This window comes from Ovis aries, chromosome 12 (genome assembly GCF_016772045.2).
Source record: "Ovis aries strain OAR_USU_Benz2616 breed Rambouillet chromosome 12, ARS-UI_Ramb_v3.0, whole genome shotgun sequence".
Lineage (NCBI taxonomy): Eukaryota > Metazoa > Chordata > Mammalia > Artiodactyla > Bovidae > Ovis > Ovis aries.
In genome coordinates this window covers 3,908,865-3,935,476 of record NC_056065.1, presented here as the reverse complement: position 1 = coordinate 3,935,476, position 26,612 = coordinate 3,908,865, and the positions used below count along the sequence as shown (strand labels likewise).

Sequence of the window (26,612 nt, the reverse complement as noted above, 5' to 3'; positions counted from 1 at the left end):
TGAACAGGGAGGCCTGGCGTGCTGCGATTCATGGGGTCGCATAGAGTTGGACACGACTAAGCGACTGAACTGAACTGAACTGATTCACCTTCAAAGAAGGGAGGAAAAAAGTGGGGGAGAGGGAGAGCTTAGAGGGAGGGAGCAGGGAGGGTCTCATCTGCACACACGTCTTAATTTGCACGAGTCAAGGGTTCCCGACCTTCAGAAGCCCATCCCCTGAGGACTTCTCCTGGGCCAACCGCTATAGTGTCTAGTGCTCTGGTCACAGTAGACACCTAATAGTTACTGGGCTATGTCAACAACTTTCTCCTGATGCTCTGTAAATGGCTGCCAGTGTTGCAATGTACCCTATAAGACATGTGGCCCCACCACACTGATTCCCTTCCTCTTGTATTCAGGGTGACTAGAAATGCTGAAGTGAAACAATGCTCTCTGAACACTGGGAGAAAGCTGATGGCAAATTCCAAGCATAAGGTTTGTGAAAGCGATGGTGTGCGCCCAACGTCACAGAGATCTGAAGAGCACGCTCCCTGTCCAGAGCACCCAGGACAGCCCGTGGCACTGGCACCTCATGCACCCCTACGGATTAGTCACGAGAGGAACATACTCTTTAGTCCCAATGTAATGATTTCCCTGGCCTACTAATACCCACATTGAAAGACACAGAGACCAAGCCTCACTTTCCCTACATGACTAAGAGGACAGAAATTCCTTAGTCCTTGATGCAAGATTCCAAAAGGGCGTAGCCTGTTAGAAAAAAGGGACAACCCAGACTGACTGTCAATACCATCTCATCCCACACCTATCTGTGTGTAGAGAGGATGAGTATGGGGGTTAAGGTCTTGCCGAATGAGGCACACAGAGGAGAGACGGAAGGTATAACGTGACAGGGGGCAAGGGGAGATGGGGGAGTGAGCAGGGAGGACCACTGAGAAGACAGAGAGTCAGACCTCAAAACTAGTCTAAAATTCCCTGATGCTTTTCAGTAATTTGTGTTCACGTGGTGGGTACTGGCACAGCATCTAGGATGCTCTGGGCCCATCTGTTTTTGAACTTAAGCTGCAGGCAAGATTCAGAACAGCTGGAATCAGCGGCCTGTTACATGCGTCTGGAGGAAGGAGAAAAATACAATGAGTGTGTGGGAGACAGAGGAGGAGGGGTAAACAGAGCAGAGGAAGGGGAGTCTGGACGCCACCCCCAGACAGAGAGGAGAGAATGTCCAGGTCGGAACGGGTGCAGAAGAACTACTGGAGAGGCTGGTGCATCTGCGTGAGGAGGGCCAAGGAGGAGAAGCAAGCGGGCCGTCAGAACTGGAAGCCAGCCAACAGGGCGGAAGCTTCTGCAAGTCCCGGTGGCCAGGAGCGGGGCCCCGAGGCTCCGCCTCTGACGGGCCGGATCAAGCTCCTTCAGAGGCCCCACATCAGCACATTGCATGAGCTGCATGAGTCCTCACAGTCACAGCCACAGCCACAGCCAAGAACTGAGACGAAAGCTAGATTCTTGGTTCCCTAAATGCGACGTTAAGTGATCATGGAGAATGAGAACCGGACAGGAGTAGTCTTAGGAGAAAGCGGCAAGGGTCCCAGTCCCTAAGAGGGCTTTCTCAGAGTCATGGCAGGCGCAGGAAGTGGGTGTGGGTCCACAGGATGGTCCTCAATGTGTGCTTTGTGGCCCTTTGAACACTATTTTGGTTCCCAAGGGTAAAAACAGACAAAAACAAAGACCTTCAAGCCAGTATTGAAGTCTAATTAGTAGCAGTCAAGCTTTCTCAGAGCATGGGTTAGCGATTCTGAAACTACTTTGTATGTACTTTGCTGCTGCTAAGTCACTTCAGTCGTGTCCGACTCTGTGCGACCCCATAGACGGCAGCCCACCGTCCCTGGGATTCTCCAGGCAAGAACACTGGAGTGGGTTGCCATTTCCTTCTCCAATGCATGAAAGTGAAAAGTGAAAGTGAAGTCGCTCAGTCGTGTCCGACCCTCAGCGACCCCATGGACTGCAGCCTTCCAGGCCCCTCTGTCCATGGGATTTTCCAGGCAGGAGTACTGGAGTGGGGTGCCATTGCCTTTTCTGTGTACTCTAGGGATGGGCAATTAAATACATATATGGATAATGGGGATCAGGTCTCTCGGTGTTCAGGTAACACAGTCACAAATATGGAAAGGGGAGAAAATAGAATAAGACATGCAGTGTTGGACTGAATTGAAGGTACTGATGTTTACTCATAGGCTCCAATACAGATAGATAGACGGAGATATAGAAGCATGTGGGTATGCGTATATGCATACATATAGCTATTCACTACTTCTGTCTACTCAGGGGGACTATAACCCATTCTGTTCCAGTAGCAAAGAGCACATCTATCAGCCATTGTTTCTAAAAACCATTTCCCACTAAAAGAAACCAAGGCTCTTTGATGAAATGGCTCCAAAGCTGAAGCAAAGAAATACAAAATGTATCTAGAACCTGTTGCTGTACCAGGAAATATAACAAGTACTCAAAGAATGATGGGGACATGTAAAAAGGACACAGGAGCCCGCCTGGAGGGACTCTACCAGCCAAATGTAGGATAATGTGATCCTTAAAATAAAGACATCAAAGATTGCAAATCTGTTGAATAAAACCAGAAGCCACGAATTCACATTGATATAAGCAAAGAAACACACCACCAAACAAATATGGCGGGGGAGAGAAACCCCTTCCTTACAGTAGAGTCCAAGTGATAAGATAAACGTGGAAGGGATGATGGAAACTGGAAAAATTACCACTTGGTAACCATCGTAATAATAGGTTCAAACAAGAATCATCAATAGATGCTAAAACTAGTGAGTGTAAGGTCTGAAGAATAACACAATATTTGGGTTTCCCTGGTGGCTCAGAGGGTAAAGCGTCTGCCTGCAATGCAGGAGACCCAGGTTCGATCCCTGGGTCGGGAAGATCCCCTGGAGAAGGACATGGCCTCAAATGGGACAACTCACGAACGATACATTGAAAACAAGAGGATATCCCCTCTATGGTTTTCCTGCCCAAAGTACATAACCCAAATAAAGAAATATTAGAGATTAACGAAAGTATCAAATTGGAGAATACTCTACAATATAGCTGGACTGAATGCTCCCCTCAAATGTCAGTGTCGTAAAATACAAAGAAAGACCTGGAAATCTTTCCACTATCAAAGGAAACCAGATAAGACAGTTGAATGAAATGAATAATCTTGGACTTTCTTTTGCCAAAAAGGAAATATTTGAAACAAATTGTAGATCTGAATATCTGTAGATTACACAATGTTACTGAGTTAATATGTACACTTTGATTTCAATAACTATATTACCATTAGGTCAGAGAACAACCTTATTTTTAGTAAATACACATTGAAGTATGGAGGATTGAAAAGGTATCATGTCCATAACCTCCGCTCAGTGTTTCAGACAAACAGAATATGTACGTGCATGAGTTGTGTGCGGAAAGAAAGAGAAATGTAAGGCAAATGTTGACATGTTAATATTTTTGTACAATCTGGGAAATGGTATACAGAAATTCTCTGACTGACTCTTGAAACTTCTCTATAAGTCTAAAATAATGTCCGACAAAAATTTAAAGATCTCATTCTGGATGAAAAGGAAATCAGTTCCTGCATCTTTCCTTTGGCAGTAAATAAATGCTACTCTGTGTTGTCTTGTTGACGAGTCTTCAGTCTTCCGGGAGCAGAGGTTGGGTCCTATCCATCTGTGTGACCCAGCACCTGCCAGAAACTGCTGGTCACCGCTGCTGCTGCTGAAGCCAAGTGTCTATTACTGAACCACAAAAATACAGGAGACCAAGGAGGTCACCCAACAATCCTGGCTCCTCAATCTTGAACTCTATACCTTGTCAGAACGCACACATTCACAGATGCATATATATAAACCTTAGGATATTTCACATTAAGTGGTAACCTCTCTAAGCTAAAATACTGGCTTAGTCTTCTGTGCATATTTAATTCCTAGAACTGCCCTAGAATAAGTGCTGAATAAATGTTTGCTGAAAGGATAAGTGAACCCCACATACTAAGACTGGTGTTCAGCAAAACTTCCTGCACTAACTCACACCAGGGCCAGGAGTGCGCATAGCAAAGGAAGTTCTCAGCCCCCAAAATAATAAGTGAAAAATCTTATCCAAGATTTCCAAGCCAATTCTTTCTGGCTAGAATGGCTCAAAAATAGGTTGAGATCTGACGTATCACTTTTGTCATTTGATTAAAAGGTGAGAACTTTTCTACAGTCTCTTTAATTTGATGTCAGGAATGCCTACTAAAAAGATGTACTATATGTATTTTTTCCACATGGCTTCCCCAAACTACCCTGTAAAATGGCTGTCCTAATCAGTCATCATCTGTCTGGATACTCAGTATGTATATCTGGGGGCTGTGAGTTTAGTGAGCTGAGGATTAAAAAAAAAAAAGCATAACTGAATTCTTTGTAAGCCACATTATCTTCATTCACTTCCAATTCCTGATGAACCTGAGACCTGGCAAAACCAACACTTAGAATGCACAAGAATCAGGGGAGCATCCGAGACAAAGCCCCTAACGACACCACTTAATCCACATGTTAGAAGCAGCAGGAAGTGCTAAGGGGACTGTGTGTGGCACACCTGTCTGAGCGCCTGCATGTGTGTGTGCGTAGCATTTGGTGGTAGGGAAGGGCACACATTTCTACCCAGGACCAGAGAAACCAGAATCAAGGAGGCGGCTGCCATCTAGCCCATGTATAGAAAGGGAGGCGGGGAGAAAGGCAGAAAGTCAATAGCCCTGAGAAGCCGAGCCTTTCTTAATTGTGCCTGCCTTCCTGGGTTTATCTGCCCTCTATTCGGAGTCCACTCAATGCCTGTGCTTTGTCTTCCAGAGGAAACGTGTGAGGCATCATTTCCACCTGTACGCTGCAGCATCAATTCTGTACAGCTTCCTCCTTTTGCTAAATCCTCGAGGTGCTGCCTGTAAATTCAAAGAATTTCAAGCATCAACAGAAACCCCTACCCCCACCCCCAGAACTTAGTTATGAACATCTGTTGTTTACAAGGGTTCAGGCTGAGAGCTGCCAGACTTGTTCGGCAACCTCTACTTTAACACAGAGGCTGCCAGGGAGGGATGTCTGAGTTTCATGCAAGGGTGCCCTGTCCCAACTACTTAAGCAGAAATCGGCAAACACAGCTCAGCATCCTCCTGCTGAAGATAATCCTAGTTTGTTCGATTCATTTTCTAATCCTGGCTCTTTAACCAGCGGCACCCAAAATATGCTAAGAAGCAGAGCTGTGTTCATTGATCTTCCCTGAATTAAAACCCAAGGGGCAATGATCCAACGACCGGTGGAGGTATATAAAGGCAGGAGAGAGTGGAAAGGATTTCAAATCTGAAAAACCAAACCCCTACTTTTTTCTCATTCTCCCTAAATCCTTCATTAATACTGAGCTCTTCCCATATGACTCTGTTTCTTTTCACAGCATGATACTTCAGTGCAGCACAGAAATTAGATATTAAAGTCTTTACTTCAATTAGCTTGGGACCAAATCTAATCGAGAACATAACTGCTATCCTGTACCTCTCCTTGGCTGAGCCAAGCACCAGCCCCTCCCAAGCCCTCCACCTTCCCTCCCTCCCGGTGACGACTGAAACCTGCTTTACACGGCTCCTGTGTTTAGATTCGTGTGCCCGCATGCACACATGTGCCTGTTATTCTCTTCCGATCTGTCTTATTTTTCCCGGTTTCAATTATAAATGTCCTTACAGTAGAGACTGTCTTTTCTTCTTATCTTGCAAACCCTCCCACTTAACACAGCCATCTCCCAATCAAGATGACATGGCTTTTGCCTTTAGAAGAGAACTGGATCAAAGTCATCATTTAATTGGTTATGAAGTTCTGAGAATGAAAGAGCCCACCGCACATTGCTTCCTGTGTCTACTGTGGAATTGCTGTGGGCTTACAAGAACCAGGAAAATGAACAGTAAGAGTTCCTTGTGCCCAGCACTGTTGTTAAGGGACAAGATCACCAGGGTCTGTGCCTGGCAAGCTGAAAGACCAAGGTGTGTCCTGCCGACATCTCAACAGCAGAGCCCATGAGACGCAGGAAGTCCCCAGCTTCCAACATCCTCCCAACTGTGCATAAAAGCATGTTTTGCTCCCAACCTGCCCTCTATCATTCCCTGCACTGAAAGAATGATATGAAGTCATTTATGCAGAAGCTTGTAAGCTTCTGTTTGGCCTCATGAGACAGACAGCCCGTAAACCACAGTTTGCCGTGCTCATGACTGAGATTTGGGCTGCCCTGGCCTGCCGGTCCTGACGGTGGCTGCTGCAGGAGGCTGAACAGGACTGACTGGTGTTCTTTTATTCACCTGGGGCACAGTTGGGACCTGTGGGCCTCAACACTACACCTTTAATGATTAGGCAATTAGTGCTAACTATTAACTCTGTGAGGGCAAGGACATCAGAGGGTAGTTGTAAGACAAATTTCCTCCTCTTGATGATGGTGAGCCTGAATCTAAAAATAACAAGTCAGGGTTAACTACCCAGTTCAAGGCAGTTCATGACGCCTAACAAACAAGACACCTGATCGGACAAAACACACAACTGCTGAGTTCTTATAAGACCTGACGTATAATTACACAGAGTCACTTAATTACATATTTCATCCCAAGGCAGTAGTATCATAAAAAGCAAGAAGCAGAAAGTCTGTCATTCAAGAGGGCCCATAGCGGTCACTGAAGTAAATGGAGACTGACATACTATTACCTAGGGCTAGGCTTAAGAGTGCGTAATTCTGCTCAGGGAATAACTGGTGAATCTGATCTACTATTAGCTATGGTATAGCTATATTTGGTCCCAACTCCTCAGGAGTTGGACAAGAAAAAACTGTCACTGATATTTACATTTACTTGGGGTCAAACACTGTCCTAAACGCTTCACATTCATTTAATCAGCATAACAACTCCATGAGGTAGATAGTATTATTATCCACAATTTGCAGATGAAAAAACTGAGGCAGCTAACAACCCGCATGTAAAATCACGTAGTAGAAAATCCAAGGTCAGAGCCCAGAAAATCTGGTTCCAGAACCTGTGATCTTGACAATCAGGCTCCATTCCTTCTGTGGTGATGACAATTAGGTCAGCTACCATTTTTTGAGCAGCTAGTAAGTTACTCATTGGAAAAGGCCCTGATGCTGGGAAAGATTGAAGGCAAAAGGAGAAGGGGACGGCAGAGGATGAGATGGTTAGAAAGCATCACCGACTCAATGGACATGAATTTGAGCAAACTCTGGGAGGTAGTGGAGGACAGAGAAGCCTGGCATGCTGTGGTCTATGGAGTTGCAAAGAGTCAGGCACTGCTTATCAACTGAACAACAAAAATTAAGTCATAGGCACTTGGCTAGTGCTTTACAGACAGATATTGTATCTAATCTTGAGAGCAACTCTTCAAGGTACACTTTACTCTCCATATATCATGGATAAGAAAACTGAAGCGAAAAGGGGTTAAGTGACGTGGTCAAGGTCACACAGCTATAAGTGAAAGATCCAAATTTCTCTGGATTAAAGCTCTCAGCTTTTTCTGCTAAGTCTTCAAGCCTGCCACAGAGCTTTCAAGTGAATTTTTTCTCTATTGAAAAGACAAACCACTACTCCATCTTGCTGATTCCCCACACTGCCTGTGTCTTTTCCGTCGCCTTTCATCTACGTGTGAGGAGACCTCCTGACTCTTCCAGAAGGGACCCAACCATGCTGACGGTTCTATATGGACTAGGCTAGTGAGAAACCCACCAACAGATCTTTCATTAGTCTCTAGACTCTTCCAGAAAGGACCCAACCATACTGACGGTTCTATATGGACTAGGCTAGTGAGAAACCCACCAACAGATCTTTCATTAGTCTCTAAACCAAGTCAGCTTGAGCCATGGCAAAAGGAAACCAACCCTTGCTCGACACCAGAAGCTAATTCAGGGCAAAGTTTCCCTGAAGGAACACACAGATCCCAAATATGCCCAAGGCAAACGAGCGACACTCCGGTCCCAGGGAACACAGGGCTCTTCCTTCTGGCAGCTTCAGGCTTTTTCCTACTTCCCTCCTCAAAAGCACACCGTACTCAAAGAGGAACTTGCTGGCCCTCCACTCTTCTGATTTGCAATCACAGCTATAATATTCTCCATGGCCGACTGACTCTATTTTTCAATCAAATGCTGTCCAGGGAGGTTGACAGGCAATTTGGAACTCAGCTCCAGAGGGAAAATCCATTGGCAACAGGTGATATAACTGAAGAGACTGTGCATTCAAATACTGGGCCCAAGCCCAGGAACATGGACGTTACAAGAATTTCTCTTTAATGAATTGCGTGTCTAACCTCCCACTGAAAGGAGTACTGCAGGTGGACCATCTACCAGATTCCTATCCCCAGTACCTAGCTCAATGCCTGTATATAATTAGTTCCCCAAATGCGAACTGAATGAATACCAAAGAAATATATCTTTTTCACTCTCTGCAATCTGAGTACCACCGACAATACAAGTTTCCCTTTTTAAACTCCTAACACCTTTACTGCTGGAAGTCAAACATTCCACAGCCTCAACCATCATCTCCCAATGAACACGCCCCAAATCTCTAACAACCCACACATTAGCTCTGAATATAGTCCAGATCTTTAGCCCTGACTAAAGCCATTCATTTTCTGTCAATTACAGAAATTTCAGCTTCAATATCCTTCCGAAGTCTTAAACTTAACAACCCAAAACCAAATTTCACATATTTCAGCTCTTCAAAAACAGCTCCTTCTCCTAACTTTGGGATTTATATTAAAGGCACCATTAATCTACCAGTCACCCAAGTCCAAAAGCAACTTCACAGCCCTCTTTCTTTTGCACTGCCAAGACTGCTTGGAACCCGAATCCCACGGTCAGCAGTTCCTGTAGTCTTCCCACACCAGGTGTTCCCTCAGCCTCCAGACTGGAAGCCGCAGGAGGCAAGAAGAGGGCAGTGTCTGCCTGCTCGGCACGCATGTGGCACACGGTAAGGGCACAACGCACGCACGCCAAGTGGACTGAAGGGCCAGTGTCTATCCTTTCCATCCCTACCATCCCACCCTAGGTTAGATCCTCATTACTTACCATGACAACGGGTTCCACTGTCTCAGCTTCCTTGTCATTTGGCAAACCATCACCACCCAGGTTAAGGTTAATCATCCTTAAATCCAGTTCCCACCTCAGCCTGGACACGTGCTGTGCAAACCTTCACTGGTTTCCAGTGTCCACTGCATAAGGCCGAATCTCTTAGCTAAGAGTGAAGCTTCACCAAGATATGGTCCGATCTACTTTAGCCCAGGACCTCCATACACACTCATTCCCCAACCAAACCAGTCTACTTACTGTACCCCAAAGTGCTTTGCACTTTACTCGTGGCTACAACATCTTCCCCCTCCCTCGACTTTCATCTGTCAAAATCCTAGCCACTTTTAAGGCCTGGTTCAAATCCCATTCCCCTCTTGAAAGTTTGCTGACTGATCACCTCTATTGGCATTATGCCTTCTGCAGCACACACTTGGTACTTACCCCATACTGCCCTACACTGAAGATCTGTGTTATTACATCCAGGCATAATTTGTCCCCGATTAGATTACAAAGTTAGTGGGCTTCCCCAATGATTCGGCAGGTAAAGAATCCACCTGAATGCAGGAAACACAGGAGATGCGGGTCAGGAAGACTCCCTGGAGTAGGAAATGGCAACCCATGCCAGTATTCCTGCCTGGGAAATCCCATGGACAGAGGAGGCTGGCGGGCTACAGTTCATGGGCTCGCAGAGGTGGACACGATGGAGCACCACTGACTTGACCCCAGAGTATAAAGTCATGTGGGAAAGAACCACTGCTTCCACTTTCTTGAATCTCTCTCCTCTAAGAGGCTACACTAATAACCTTAAAAATGTTCAACAAATATTTGTTGTTGAGGAGAAGGAAAAGCTGGGAAAAAAGACAAGATGTTGGCAGTGGGTTATAAAGCAGCATAAGGTCTCTGTAAGGAACACAGTGGGGTAGCAATGTAGGAGTATTCCTCTCAAACCCAATAGAAAAAAAAAAAAAAAACAAAACACCCAAAACCAAACCCATAACCCTACCTCAAAGTAAAAGAAAAAACTGAGCTATTAAAAGCAGGAGATCAAAACCGAACGAGCTATGACTGAAAGGTAATTTACAGCAAGTCTACGAAAAAAATAAAAAAGCCAAACAAACGCATTATCAATTAGAGTCCTGCTGGGTAATATTAACACAGATTCCACTTTAAAAAGACAATCAAAGGCTTAGCAACAAATAGGAATACATTTAGACTCTTCAAGGAGTCAAAGAAAATGCAAGAGCATCTTCCCTAGGAAGACTTTCTACCCTCACATAATATCTCCGCTCTTAAATCAGGCAGATAGAATTTTGAAACATTAATAGGGTCCTCCTACAATGCAAAGGGATGAAGGAAGCCACATGACTTATCTTAAACAAAGCAGAATAAGATAGAGATAATCACTATAGTTCTATTTGTAGGGGGAGGAGAAAAGGAGGGGGAATCACAGGGTCAGATTCTGCGATGGAGTCACAGTCGTGTGAGCTTTAATGACAGTGTCTGCACTGAGACAGTGTCGGAGAGGACAAAGGTGAGCAGGAGGAAAGCAGAAAAGGAAATCAAGCCAACGAGAGACAAGGTAATGGCTTCCAAGTAAGAAGCTGTCCAAGAAAAGATGAAAATAGCAGTTCAGCAACGTTGGTCCCTAAATGCGGTCGCTTAAGACTGTAACAAAATACCTAACCTAACCCAGTATGAGGGGCTGAAATCCAGCCAGCTCGAGAAACTGGCCTGGAAAAGGGTGGGACACACCATGTAGACCCATTTCAGCCCTGGCCAACCTACCCCATCCCAAGTTGAATAGTTTCCACGTCCCTGAGACGCGTCTGTCCAGGGCTCCCACTGGCAGCTGCTCTCCTGGCAGCACAAGGAGAGAAATTCACGGCATTGCTGGGCCAACAGCTGCTGCAGCCCCGGGGGAGGCGACGCGCGCCCGCTGAGACGCTTTGGGCAGAGAACGAACCATACTAGGGGCCAGTCCCAGAGTCAGCGGAATCGAGGCTACACTTCGCCGGCTGAATGAAAATACAGTACAACTGCCCCTCCAGAGACCAGGAAAGCCACAGCCCTTCCTCTGCCCCAGCTTCTTTGACTTTAATTGCTTCTTGCCCTCCTGTCTGACCCATTTTTTGTCGCGTTCTCAGGGCACGACTTCAGTATCAGCTCCCACTAACCTGAGGCTCACTGCCATCCCTTCCTAACACATTTCCCTCCAGTCTCTCTGCTCCAGCTGATCTTATGCACTGTTGCCATAGTTACCTTTCCAAAGCACAGCCATCTATAAATATGCTCCAGAACTATCAATGGGTCCCCCATGCTTACAGAATAAAGCCCAACCTCTGTCGCCTGGCATTCACAGACCACTGTGATCTGTGATTCCTATCAACTGTTCAGGCTTATGTCCCTATCACATTTCTCGCTTCTGTTCTTTTGCAAAACACATGAGTTACCGACCAGCTATGTTTCCCCCAGCTCTGTGCCTCTATCAACACTGTTCTTGCTGCCTAAATGCTTCCTTCCCAATTTTTTTATTCTACTTCTACAACTGCTGCATTGTTTCCATTGAACTAAGCTTATAAAACTAACGACTTGTACTGGCTCTTTTATCTCTCCATTTCCCACCCACTGAAACTCACCTCCATAACGCCCCGTCTTCTCTGTGCATTTACGGCACGTCTCAAAGTGGATGAGTGGATGGTCTTTCATACGCCTGCCCTCTCGTGAATCACACACAGACAATGTGGCAGAGGGTGCTAACTGTCCCCTACCATGTTCCCCCTCCATTAATAGAAATTCTACTTTCTGGTCTTTAGGTTAATAAGTACATTTCCCAGCCTTCCTTGCAGCTCAGTAGACCCATGAGTCCACGTGAGCTGAAGAGATGTACATGCCACTTCCAGACTGCACCTTTAAAAGGTAAGGATGTATCTGCCCCTGACCCATATGCTTTTCTTTTTGGCTGGAATGGGGACATGATGGTCTGAGCCATCTTGGGTCATGAAGAACCAGGGCAACACTCTAGGGATGGAATAAGGATCCCAACACTGCCTAGGATAGCTAACGACTGGATAATAATAGGAGAGAAAAATCAAGCTCTGCTTGTGAAAGTTACTATTACTTGGGTCTATTAGAGCTGCCAAACTTACACCTTAACCAAAACAGATAGACCTAAAAAGCCTTTCCTGAGCCCCAAATGCCAATTTTCAGTTGCTAACAAATGTTTCAAGCGTGGTCTGGTGGTGCTGCCTGCCAAGAGCGAGCTCAGTTTCAGCAGCGTGGTAGTCTTTCTACAGCAACGCCTGTATGTGCAAACATCCGAATACCTGGCTGCATTTTACAAGGCAGAGATGAGTGGAAAGTGGAAAAACGCAGGCACTGCCACCAGTGTTACCCTGAGAAGGAGAGTCTCATCACTGTACGAACAAGACAAAGCTAGAAATCTCCAGCCACCAAGAATCCTCAAATGCTCCCCAGATTTAAGCAGGTTCAACTGCTTCAAGCAGTTGCCACGGGTTCAACTGGGACAAAAAGAAGAAAACGAGAGACCCAGCCCAAAAGGCTCAAGGTCACCAGGTGAGGTGTAGCTCAGGATTTCACAGATAGACTTCCAGTAACAGAAACCCTCTCCTCCATGAGAGGCTCCTGTGTTGCCTGGACTCCATAACTGAGCTTCTCACCACATTGCCTGTGTCCCATACATCACTGTGTGCGTCTCATCGCCTCTTCTATTAGGCCAGACCACATGAACTGGCCACTTTGTGACCTTTTGTGTCTCCCAAAAATCAGCAATGTCATGTTTCAGTCTAATGGGTTCAAAGTTCTCGGGCTTGGGGCTCATTTTAGTCACCTTTGCCTCACAATGCTTATAATGGGAGAATATCAGTAAGAAATTGCTGGGATTGACTTCTACAGATTTTCTACTTGAGAGCCTGCTAGCTTCATCAGACATACCTGCATCCTTTCCATCCTTCTAAGAGCTTAAAAAAATCACCACCCTCTCTCCTTCCTTTGTTTCCTTCCTTCTTCCCTCCCGCATCCTCTCCTGGTAAATTTGACTTCTAATAATTAACACTTAAATTCTAATTTAACACTTTACTCCCTAAAGTTGCGTGTGCCCAAGCCTGGGTCCTGGGTTGAGCTCTTTGTTCTTCTTTCTCTTCCCTGAGTTCACATAACTGCATATCTTCCATGATCACTTTTATACCTTAGAGTCTGCTCTCTATTATCCTAGTCAAAACCTCTTGCCTCAGTAGCACCTCCACCAGACAGGCTTCCTACTGCGCCGAACCCGACATGCTCAGAGTAGGCTCACCATTCAAAACAGGTCTTCCCCCAACACCCCCACGTCTAGCCCAGATGCTCCAACTCTTCCAGGCCACCATGTGAGAGAGCCTGGGTCACCTCTGACGGTCACAGTCCTTTACCCAAGCAGTCGCCCAGTCCTCTTAAGGTTCCCAAATACTTGAATACAGTCCTTCTTCTCTAACCTTGCTTGCTCTCACACTGTACATGGATTATTCTCCCAAACCTCCATTTTGGCCTTCTCTGCCATAAAAATTCATTCATTCTCCTACCATTTTCTTCATGTCTCCTTTCCCACAGAAGAACCCAGAGGGCTCACCACCACGCTCTGCACCAAATCTTCACTCCCCTGCTTGTCTGTTAAATTATTTGGTGTCTACTTACCTAAACTTAATTTTCCACTGCTTTGGAAAATATGTGCTCTCATAAGATTTTGCTCATACCTCTGTGAAAGCCCCTTTTACGTTATATTGTTGACATGTCTCTTTTCCCTGTTAGCCAAGATTCCAGAGCTTATCTCAGTCTCCAAAGGAATCAGCACTGAACACAGTACCCAGCAGGCATTTCAAAGGGGTCTGTTGAATAAGTAGACGGCTCCTCAGGAGAAGTTTTCCAACAGGAAGCTACTAAAGCAACCTAGCCAGGAAGTGACAGCAAAGGAGTGGCAAAGCCCTCGACGAGCGCCTGGAGCTCTTTGTGCTTTTGTTCCGCAACACCTGCCTCCACTCCCCTAACTGTGTGATGTGTTCAGTACCTGGTGCCTTTTTCTATTGCAAGTGCCAAGTGGAAGATGGCACGTGTTCATTGTTATGTCCCAAGGTGCAGCATCTACTCTGAAGGAGCTCAAGGAAGGTGCAACAGACATTTGTTGGATGAATGCACTCAAGCCTCCTTCTAGGGAAGCTCCGGGATCCATCCCTCACTAGCCCCTTTAGCCTCTCACCACCGAACACGCCTGCCTCTTCTTTCCTGAATGGGCTGTTCTCTCCTACACAAATCTACCTCTAAAGACTAACCTAAATCCCACTCGTTTCATGAGTATGCTCCTGATTATTCAGGATCCTTTATCTGTCTCTGATGATTTATCACTGACCTCTTATCTTATCTATATCCTACCTATAGCAATGATCTCTTAATGAGACCATTATTGCTTTATCTCTAATTGCTTCCTATATTAAAAATCTTTTCTCCCCAACCAGATATGGCCCCCTATGGAAACATACAATCAACCTGTTTTATATCTTCCAATACCTGTACAACACAGAGCACATAGCTGGCTCTCAAGAAATATTCACTGATTATTTGGGAAAAACGAAGCCCAGTACCAGGTTTATCAGAAGGGAAATCAATTCTCCCAGCCTTGGAGAAAAAAACCCTATTCCTTGTGTGTGATCTTACTCAGAGCAGTTCGGCACATCTGTACCTTAATTTCTAGTAAATGTGTCCTTAAGCTAAGAATATAATATAGTACTAAAAATCAGGCTACTTTAAACTTAGGAGGAGTTATCAAGAGAATAAGTCCAACCTTGAATCATTTTTCTAAAGCAAACAATCCTTCCATTTTCATTTATCATATACTAAAATAACATTTTATTCTCTCAGGACCGCTTATCATAAAGAGAACAGGACTTGGAAAAGACAAGGGTCTCTGAAGATGAAACATCTGGAGGAAACTCTCACTTCCGGCTTGTATTGAAACGTCATATGTTCTCATTATTCTCAGACTCCACAGTCATTGCTCAGACCTGGCTTGTAAAGAAAAATTATGTCCCAAATTGTCAGGGTGATAAACAAAAACAGAAAATAGAGGGAAGTAAGATACATTTGGCATTAATTCTTAAATTCACTCATTCATTTATTCATCCAATAATATTTAGTAACCATGGATCATATATTACACTAGGCACTGTGGGAGGCTGAATGATGAATCAGAAATGCTTATTTAAGTCCTCAAAGGGAAGATAATATAATATAAGATAGATAGTTCTGAATGCCCTAAGGAAAGAACAACGAAAACAATGCTGTAAGAATTTAGAAGAGGGAGTACATTCTTCCTTCTGGGAGAATCCAGAAAGATTCTAGAAACAAGTCCCATCTGCATGAGGCCTTAAAACATGGGTATGGCTTCGACACACAGAGATGTAATGCACGGACACAGAAGTTCAAATCACAGGATGCACAAAGGCCCAGTGGAGTTAGTGTTCTGTTTGGCTGTGGAACAGCAGAGCAGAAACAGGAAATAAGGTTGGAAAGTTAGTTGGGCCAGATGTAGACAGGCTTGAACACCAAGCCAAGGAGTGTACACCTTTGTGAATAGAGCAGGACTTCACAAACTTAACTGTGCACACAAATCACCTGGGGCTCTTGTTACAGAGGATCTGGGGGCGGTGGGGTTGGGGGGGAACGACCCAACCCCTAGGCAGTGCCGATCTTGAAGGACCACATCTTGAGCATCAAGAACACAGACCTCTGGAAGCCACTGCACAGAGAAACTGCCTGACCCCCAGGGTATTCCAGGAAGGCTAAATCTGGCAACAGTGGATCAGGTAGATTGGGATGGGGAGAAGCTGTTCGTTAGAATCATCTGGGAAGCTTTTACACCACACTGTTTGTTACCCAGGCCCTACTCCCAGAGATTCTGATTTAATTGATCTGGAATGCGGCCCAGTTTCAGCATTTTAAAAAAGTTCTCCAGGGAATTCTAATGTGCAGCCAGGACTGAGAACCTCTGCTACAGATGATACAGTAAGCATTGTAATCAATCAGGCAAAGATGAAGATGATCTAAACTAGGGCAATGGTAGGAAGAACAGCGTGAAAGGGCCAGTTGTATCAAACACTGTAAATGTAGAAGCAACAGACCTTAGCAACTGTCTGCACAGCGACTTAGATTTACGGCTGCCTCCATTTCTCCCAGTTAAAGACAGCTCAGTGAAATGGTTAAGAACACAGACTCTAGAGCCAGACTGCCTGGGTCTGGATTCCAGTTCTGCCATTTATTTATTAGGGTGTGTGTGTGTGTGTGTCTGTGTGTGTGTGTGTGTGTCTGTGTGTGTGTGTGTCTGTGTGTGTGTCTGTGTGTGTGTGTATGCCACACACATAGAGGCCTTGGGTCATTATTCCCTGAACTCTTATGACCCAGTTTCCTCATCTGTATGTTGGGGATACGACAAAAACTAACATATGGAGTTGTGATGACTGAGTTAAGCCCTTTGGAACTAAGCTCGGCACACGGGAAGGTGTTTGCTGTTACTATACGCGTGGTTCATGATCTATCCTGATCTCCCCACGATGCTGAACTGCACGTGAGACGATCTGGAAATGAAGTCCTGGTGGACTCTCAACCCTCAGGCACTTAGAAATCACTAGGTCACCTGCTGCATGAATACAGTGGGATGGAGGTGGCACACCCTGCTCCCTCCCACACACCCCCTCCCACACCCCCCCAAGGTCTCTAGAAGTAACAGCGTAGCATCCCTACTTGAACTGCTGGTCCTTGGTGCTCCTCGTCTTGGCCAGGAAGCGCTCTGCCAGCTTCTCCAGGTTGCGGGAGTAGTCCATCTCGATCTCAGCCTTCTTACGGAAGAAGTCCTGGAGGTCTTGCAACAGCTGTACCCGGAGCTCACACTGCTGGTCCAGGCATTTCATCTGCTCTGTGAGTTGAGCACGGATCTCTGCAAAGAAAGCAAGGTGAGGCAGTCAGACAGACACCTCCGGAAAAAACCATGATGCCAACATTCACCCCTTCCATCTAGGTGTTCCCTGTGTTCTGGGCAACTTAGAGGCTGTACTTTTTAAAATGTGATGCGAAGCACCACCACCAACTCACCAACTTTTCAAACCCTTGAAGAACCCTGAAACCAAGAATCTGCTAAATCAGTTAAGAAAAACTGCTTATCAGACATAGGATGTTCAGGGCTGCCTTTTCATAAGCAGTTTACTGTATTGCAGACACAGAGTCAGAATGTGGCCTTCCTCCTGGCAGAAAGCCGAATGAATTATCTCCCAACCATCCTATTAGGTCAGGACTACTTTCATCCCTATTTTAAAGATGGGAAAACTAACTCTTAAAGAAGTTAAGCTATTAAGTGGTGGAGCCAGGATTCAAACTCAAACAGCTCAATTTTAGAGCCCAAACTCCTACTTTTCATACTGTCTTTCCATATCGTCATGAAGTAGGGGAGGGGTCAAGGTATTTTGGTCAGGAAGGGCCCTGCCCAAGAATAAATAGTGGCAAGCAAGAATGAAACAATCACCTAGATCTCTGGGCAAGCAAACCATTCACCGTCGGTCAGACTCCATAGTTTCCATCACCATAGAATGTAATCAATCTTTAAGAAGTTGGTATTTTCACTAAATATTACTCATATCTCTGATCCTTCACCCTCACCAATACTCAGCTACTCCGTTATGTCAAAGCTAGAAATATTTCTGGTTAAGCTCTAGCTTGGCAGCATTCTGGCTGGCCAGAGTCCACACACAGGGCCAGCAAACACTCTCTGAAACTGCAGCAATGGCAGCTCCAGATACAGCCAGATCTGCCTCACATGCAATACTGCATTTGTTACTGACAAGACCTGGCACCCGCAGGAGGCAGCCTGCCAAAATCAGACTGCAAGGCCTGCAGTGCACAACTTGCTGAAGTTATGCCCCCATCCCTGTCTGAGTCACAGTGGAGTCACTTCTTTCATCCCTTTCCTCCCCAACGTCCCCCCAGTCCCCGACCCTGCAAGCCTGCTCAGCCCCAACAGCTCAGCTGTGACAGCGACTCCAACCCCAGGGAGAGGGGCAGCTGCACTATTATGCCTTTCCTTTTGCACGCTCCAAATTTATTCCCCAATAGTGGAGCTGTAGCACTGCTTTCAGACTCCGCTCTGGAAAGCAGAGGTGGGCATGCGGGATCCGAGTTTTCGTCTGAGCTGTAGATAAACGAGAGGCAAATCCAGGAATGAAGCTGTGATGTTGAAAAGCCTGCCAACCACTCCTTTTATGAAGCAATAAGGGATGGGCAAATGGTGCATTTGGCTTCGCTTTGGAGTAGCTACAAGTCCACCATCCATCACCATCTTCATTTTTGTTTGTTTTTACGGATATCAGATGTATCACAAGTATCTGGTCCTTTATGGGTGATAACCATAGTTCTCACCCTCTCTATCCCTCTGTCTCCCTCGTGCCAACCGCCAATGCCAAACAGGCCTGCAGTAACCTCACCTGAACTGAATCTGAGCCCCGGAGGACTGTTTCAAGCAGACAGAGGCTGCACAGAAAAGCCGCCTACCTCATCATTCATCAAAGCTCTCTTGTTCTGTGCTTCTTTTGGAGTCTGATTACAAGAATGTTGAGGGGGAAAGATCTGCAGAGGGCATGTCAGGCATTGATTCTTGCCAGGGTTTTCTGGGTCTCTTCAAGGCAGCAGCCCTTGTTGAGACTATTCCTTGAGGCTTCTGTCCCTTTTCTGTCTTTGACAAACAGAAGTAGCAGCTGGCAACAGAAGCCACTGGGTGGGCAGACTGTGAGCAGAGAGGATATTCACTATGCTCACTGATATTACTCACAACCTGTCCATTAAATAATAAGAATCAGAGCATCTTAGGGTAAAAAGGCTTTCCAGGTACCCAATCAGTAACATGTGCTAGAGGATGTGGCTAGACAGGGGGGCTGTCAGTCCTTCCTGAGCCACTTGTAACTCTACAACACTGCCTCGAAAAACTCCCTAACTAGGGGAGTAGAAAGGGGAGCATGGCAAGATAGATGTTGCCTACCTCTGCTGAAAAGAGGAGGCTAAGCAAATTCCCACGATACCCATGAAGTTCCAGAGGTAGACTGCTCCAGGGTTGCCCTGTCCGTAAGAAGTGTGAATTAATCTAGGAAGCCCCCACGTGCATCCAGCCAGCATGGAATTCCACCCTGACTTCCTCAGGTGCCTCAACAAATGGGCAGCATTACCCAAAGTGCACCCCACCCTCAGGCATCCCCTCTGCGCCCCTGCAGGAAAAGAAGCACGTGTTTGCTGAACATCTTTGATGGGCCTCTATTCACATCATTTTATTTAATCTTTATTACTAGGCCATAATTGGTATCTCCAATTATCCTGATCGCAAGATGAGAAAACTGAAGTATGACTTGTTAAGGAATTTACCAAAGGGTCATACAATTAGGGGCAAGTGGGGTTGAAGCCAAATTAAGGTTTGCCTTGACTTGTCAAAGAGGTTGACAGTGGGGACGGGAAACGTGCGAAACCAGCAAGAGTCTGAAGTCTCGGGGGCATTTTGGGGGGGACATCACAGTTTCTCTGGCTCCAGAACCTGGAACATCCCCTTCTCTACCTTCCAGCTGCAGTGGTGACTCAGGCCCCAGAGTCAAGTTTGGAGTAGCCCAGTGACTCACTATCTAGCCCATGTTTTGACTAGTCCATGGCCAGACTGGCTTCCTCCCGACTTCCTAGAGCTCCTCTACACAGCAGCTTTGAAGGAAGTGAGAATGGGTGTCCCCACCCCTCCAGCAAAAGAAGAGTCTCTGCTAAGAGATACCACCTGCCCCTGTGGTCAGCTAGTGATGCCACACTGCTGAGCATCACCCTGCCCCACAACCTGCCTGGAAGGAGGCGCTGCCCTGGCCCCCACCCCGAAGAGCCTCTGCAGGGGCACTCAAGGGAGATCCCCCATCACCCCCATCTCTAGGCCTGTCACTCCAGGACAGAATGGCTGCTCTGTCCAAGGCAAAATGAGCTACTTCAGGCTTGTACTGCTGCTGCTGCTTCAAAGACAAACAATGGTCCCCAAGAAGGCAGCTGTGCCAGCCCCGGTCCTCTGCCCATGCATACGAGGGGCAAGGAACAATGGGCCACTGAAAGCCAGCACGCCTGGGCCATGTGCCCAGGCTGGAGGCCCCTCTGCACCCTGGCCTACCAATACACTACAAGTGCAGAAAGAAGAAAGGGGCAATTTATACAAACGTGGAGGAGGAATTTCTCACAGTTCCATCACGTGCTTAGCCCAGTATGCACCTGCACACGTGTATACACACAAAGACACACTCACACCACCCACACCGTGCTTCATCACACCAACTCAAGATGCCTTTGCAAATCCCGTTTATAGTTGGATAAGAGTCCCTGGGAGCTGGGGGTGATGGGGTCTTTGTAGGTTTTGTCCTTAGAACTTCACTGAAGAAGTCAAGTTCTCACTTTCTAGAAGCAGCTGTGTCTCAGGGCTATAAATGAAATCAATGGCCATCCAGAAAGCCAAAGTACAAAGGTCACCATAAATGACCTGAAGTGATACATGCCAAAAATGACCTCCCCTGGGCACCTCGCCAAGCCCATTTGTTCAGAAAGTCTTCACTGAGCTTCTACTGTATGACAGACCCTGTGCTAGGTGATAATGACAGGACAAAACAGGCCCAAGTCCTACCCTATTGAAGCGTGGCTTGACAAGAGGAAGGAAAAGACAGGAAAGATTGTCTCATTGCTTTTGCTTCAAATATTCTTTATTATAACATAGCCATGGTAAGAAGCCCCCACCTAAAGACCAAAGATTTAAAAATCATCAGTAGCTGGCAAAGATATTAGGCAACAAGACTAAGAAAATGTCAATGCCCTCTGATTGTTTTTCTATTTTGCTTTATAAAAATGATACTCGAATAAACTGCAGCTCCCCTTGCAAAAGGGACCAAAGTTTTAGAGCCAATTTCCTGAAAATCAGAGTTAATCTTTGGTTAATATTTCATTCAAAGATCAAGTCAAAATTTAACCTCACTATTCCGGGACTAGCCCGTGACGACAGCTGCACAATCTTGTGAATATACTAAAACAAAAAACAAACAAACAAAAAAGTCCCACCAAACAGTACATTTCAAAGGGGTAAATTTTATGGTACTTGAATTATGTTTCGTTAAAAATGTTGAACCCCATCAAAACAGCATGTCCTGCTGAGTGCCATCCTGCCAACTAAGCGGAAAATGACCCAACAAACAAGCACCAAAAGGAGGAAGGCATTCTCGGTTTCCATTTCTCCACTTGTATGGGCTGAATTTCAGTTCTGCATTGAACATTCTTAGAGCAAATCTTAGAAGCTGTCCCTCCGGACAGCAGACTTGGCCAGGACAAGGAACTCCACTGGCAGATCACCATCCTATCATTTCCAAAGGGTGTCGGATCAAAGCCTGGAAGGGAACATTTTCATGCATGAGCTCAAATCTAGGATCAGCGCACACGTCCCGGAAAGCTTCCCCAAAGACATGCTGACTCTTTGTCCAGGCTTGGCCACAGCTGAGATCCTAACTACACCTGTCCTGGGAGTTAGAAGGAAGTTCATTTTCTTTTTAGGAAGATGCTGAAAGTTCACAAAAACAGATGAAATTCAAAGAAAAACTAGACCTAATAGGATATTGATTGCTTAACAAAAACAGGGCCCTGCCACAGTGACAATCATGGAGACTCTAAATTATACAGCAGCTGCCAATGCCGTGACACAGTTGTCTAAACACTGTCCACACTTCAGAGAACCCCAGGAAGTCCACCAGTCAGCAGGCACTGGGGGATTCTGCTCAGCTCGTTGTTTCCAGTCCAAAGATAGTAGCCCCATTTGGTCCCTCTTTCAAAATTCATCTCCTTCTTCAGAAATTTTTTCTGATTAAGTAATACGGAACCTCTTTCTATGACTCCCACATTTTTGAGGAGAAAATGAGGGTAGGGAGGCAGGCGGGAGGAAGACGTAAACTTCCAGGAGAATAACCCAGGCATGTCTTCCTTTCTCCTTGATACGCTGGCATCTGGGGGCAGGAGCTGCCACCCCCGCAGGCGGTGCTCAGAGCCCGCGGGACAGCAGCTCAGCCTGGGTTCCCCACGGCGGGCCAGGCCTGCCGCCAGTCTTTTTACACAAAATCTGCCTTGCCTGCTTTTCAGCCCTTCACAAACACATGATGTCACCTCAGCCACCTCAGGAACAAGAATTCCTACTACCTTTCAAGCAAGTGTTATGTAAGGAGACAATTGACGCTTTCACTCATTTGGAGGCTCTACCCTCCATATCTCTTACCAAGACCTCTTAACACAGCAGTCATCAGCTCCTCTCAAAGCTGTTCCCCGGGAAACAAAATGCTGGAACGCCTTGCCAAGTCTTACTTTTTACCTGCAGATTGCCTTTCTACAGACTCAGTAATGGGAGGCCCTTCGAAAATTTTTTTTATGAGAGCCCAGAGAAGGGAAAAGAATTTCTGGGGATCACACAGTCATGTAGCTGCAGATCTAAGCCTGAAACCCAGGCCCCTGGGTTTCCTAAGCCAAAGTTCTTTCTTACTCTTGTTGCAAATATTTATTTGAGCACCTTCCAGGTACTCTGAAAGTACAAAGACAAAAGTCCTCCATCAAAGTTAGCAGAGTAGTCAGGAACTACTGAGTTAGGAACTGTAGTCAGGAACTGTAACAAACACAGAGCAATAGTAATATAAATAAACGAGGTATGCACACAGTATTTTGAGAGCAGAGAGAAGGCACATTATCACCCTGAAACCACTTGCTATATATCACATCTTTCAGAGGCTGATTGAAAGTTATTACTTATCTCTGAGTAGTTAGTATGCCAAAAAAAAAAAGCCATCAAGCTACTCTTAGTAAACTAGAAAACAGCAAATATTCTTCCTCACAGAGAGTGATTGATGGCCTTTTTCCTCTTTACTTGACTGAATATGACACAGAAACAAACCTCAGTTAACCCAAATCATCAACCAACAAATAGCTACTAAACTTCCAGAATATGCGGATTTGACATATTTTTCTTCCTTGCATCTATATCCTCCCTGAATCTTACTCCATGTGCTTTTAATAAAGTCGATTTCATCTCTGTCCTCTCCAAAGTTGGCGGATGTAACCTCCAGGCCGTTTAGGAGCTATAAACCCTGCAGACAACGTCAGTCTGAGACAGCGCCACCATCTTGCCACCACAAGAGGAAAGTCCTTTTGAGAATGGAGCCGACCTAGCGGAAGCAGAGCTGAGATATGGGAAAGGGGAACTTGGGCCCTTGAATCAATCATAGCCGGATGCCGGCCCTATTCCTGTCCCTTTCCATTTCTATCAGTTGCCATAAGCCAACTCATTTCGTTTTTGCTTAAAATAGTTTGCACTGGGGTTCTGGTATCTTGCAAACAAAGGATTCCTAGTGAACAAAATAGGAAATTCTCAAGTATTCAGAAGCATGAAAGTCCTTGTCCTCAAGGAACTTGCAATCTAACGAAAACATGATCAAAACATATAATACTTTTACAAAAAATATGTAATTATTTATATATTACATAATTATGCAAGGTATATAATTAAATATATAAATTTTATGTTATTGTATACTGAAAGAATGAAACTGTGAATAAATATTACAAATACAAATAAAGTACTTGTTTTATTTTCTTGGGCTACAGACTTTATTTCCTTGGGCTATAAAATCACTACAGATGGTGACTGCAGCCACTAAATTAAAAGACATTTGCTCCTTGGAAGAAAAGCAATGACCAACCCAGACAGCATATTAAAAAGCAGAAACATCACTTTACCAACAAAGGTCCATCTAGTCAAAGCTATAATTTTTCCAGTAGTCATGTATGGATGTGAGAGCTGGATCATAAAGAAAGCTGAGCAATGAAGAATTGATGCTTTTGAACTGTGTTGTTGGAGAAGACTCTTGAGAGTCCCTTGGACTGCAAGGAGATCCAACCAGTCAATCCTAAAGGAAATCAGTCCTGAATATTCATTGGAAGGACTCATGCTGAAACCGAAGCTCCAATACTTTGGCCATCTAATACGGAGAACTGACTCATTGGAAAAGACCCTGATGCTGGGAAAGATTGAAGGTGGGAGGAGAAGGGGACAACAGAGGATGAGATGATTGGATGGCATCACTAACTCAATGGAGATGAGTTTGAGCATGCTCCTGGAATTGGTGATGGACAGGGAGGCCTGGTGTGCTGCAGTCCATGGGGTTGCAGAGTCAGACACAACCGAGCGACTGAACTGAACAAATTTGAAGTACTCAGAGCAGTGGAACTAACATTGTTAAAGTAAGACTCTTGAGAAAGGCTAAACTCTTGAGAGGGAGATACCCGACAGAGTAGGGCTCCAAATCTGTGGAAGAAAGGAGAGGCTAAAGAGAGAAAATGCAAACAAAGAGAAGTCTGAATTAGTATTCTGAGAAAAGGTGAAATTTCAACAAATGTAAGGAAGTGGAGACAATATCCCAGAAGAAGAGAAAACATAAGCCAGGAGATGGGAATGTTTGAGCATGGCTTCTTTGTGAGACAGTGAGGAGGCTGGCCTCGCCAGAACAAAGGGTGACGGGAGGGCCCAGTCAGAGATAAGGGTGCGTAGGGAGAAGCAGCTCCATTGGCTAACAGGTAAGTTTGGATTTCAAGAGGCCGGAAATGGAGCTAGTGAAAGTTTGTGTCGTGATGCAAAAGATCAAGAGCGGAGGAGGTCTTCTGGATGGGTTTCTAGATCTTTGATGGAGTGAGCGTTAACTCACAAACCAGGCTGAACAGTACAGAGGTCAAACCAGTAGGCAAATCCCAGGAATGGAAAGGCCCTACACATACAGACTCTAGTAACAGTACATACTTAGCCACTGCCGCGGCCGCTGCCGAGTTGCTCAGTCGCGTCCGACTCTGCACGACCCCAGAGACAGCAGCCCACCAGGCTCCCCGTCCCTGGGATCCTCCAGGCAAGAACACTGGAGTGGGTTGCCATGTCCTTCTCCAATGCATGAAAGTGAAAAGTCAAAGTGAAGTCGCTCAGTTGTGTCTGACTCTTCACGATCCCATGGACTGCAGGCCACCAGGCTCCTCCACCCATGGGGTTTTCCAGGCAAGAGTACTGGAGTGGGTTGCCATCGGCTTCTCCGAATCACATACCTGATCACTAGTAATAGGACACACTTTAGAGCCAGTGATCCTGAAGCTGGTGAGTTCCTACGCTGTAGTGAGCACACTGGACACACAAGAGAGACGCTTGCGTTCAATAAGTGTTTGAGTGGCAGGAAGGAGAGGTGGTGGAACCTGGAGTGCTGGCCTCTCTGGCTTTCCCTTCACTACAGTTCTCTGTGTCGAACTTTACATTTGGCCATCTTCAAAACTGTCTGCCCTGGGCAGTAAATCGCCCAAAAGTTATGGAAAAGAGACACTTTCCTCCCCTTGCATTAACTCCACACTACCTAAGAACAAGGCATTCAACTTTGGAGACAAAGGGAACCCAGCCAGGGGAAAGGAGGTGGAGAAAAACAGCCTTGAGAGTTTCTGCAGGACGTCGATTCATTAACTTTCAAGCCCCCAAGTGAACACCCAGAAAGCAACCTCATAAAGCCAATGAGATGGGAGGGTGTGAAGGGGAATATCTCAATGAACTTTAATCATCAGGATTGCTCTTGGCAGGCGGCCTTGGTTCTTTCAAGTGACTCAATAGAAAGTCAAAGACAAAGAGCTCCCAAATGAACAAGCTGCCACACCAAACACCAAAGTAGTAATTTCAGCTCCTAGGCTTTGCCTGAGATGTTTAAGAAACAGAATTCCTGAGGTCCAAAGTCTAGAATTAACTTGTACTACAAACTATAGATTTGGAATGAGATGACCAACAGCTCCTCTGGCAAATGTCACCTAGTCTGATGCCCCTGATTCACTGCTAGAGGTAAAGTGGAAGTCAATTCCCAAGGACCATGATAATTAACCAATAAGTCTAGCAAATATTTCTCTTATACCATCTCTGTGCAAACAGCTCACTGAAGCACACGAGAAAATATAAGGCATGGTCTTGCGCTCAAGAAGCTTATAACCCATTTGGAAAAAAGACTAAATGTAAAAGCATTCAACCATATAGACTGTGCTAAGTGCCAAAATAACGCCCCCAAACCATGCTCAGAGAGGAGATCAGTGTAAATCAGAGTCAGCCTGAATTAGTATTCAGGCGTTAAATTGGGGAGGATTGGTAAAGAATCAGCCTGCAATGCAGGAGACCTGGGTTTGATCCCCTGATTGGGAAGATCCCCTGGAGAAGGAAATGGCAACCCAGTCCAGTATTCTTGCCTGAAGAATTCCATGGACAGAGGAGCCTGGCAGGCTACAGTCTATGAGGTCGCAAAGAGTCGGACACAACTGAGCAATTAACACTTTCACTTTCAAGGGTGACGGAGGGCTTCCCTGGTGGC

The 26,612-nt window shown here is 45.7% G+C and overlaps 1 protein-coding gene across 7 annotated transcripts in view; it reads right to left on the bottom strand.

The window, feature by feature from the left end:
• SRGAP2 (SLIT-ROBO Rho GTPase activating protein 2) overlaps positions 1–26,612 on the bottom strand; it is a 256,602-nt gene that overhangs the window by 136,697 nt on the left and 93,293 nt on the right. For all 7 annotated transcript variants that reach the window (XM_027976227.2, XM_027976229.2, XM_027976228.2 and 4 more), the window contains one exon: positions 16,912–17,104. In XM_027976227.2, the coding sequence (XP_027832028.1) occupies positions 16,912–17,104 (193 nt within the window). The remainder of the gene's footprint in view (positions 1–16,911; positions 17,105–26,612) is intronic.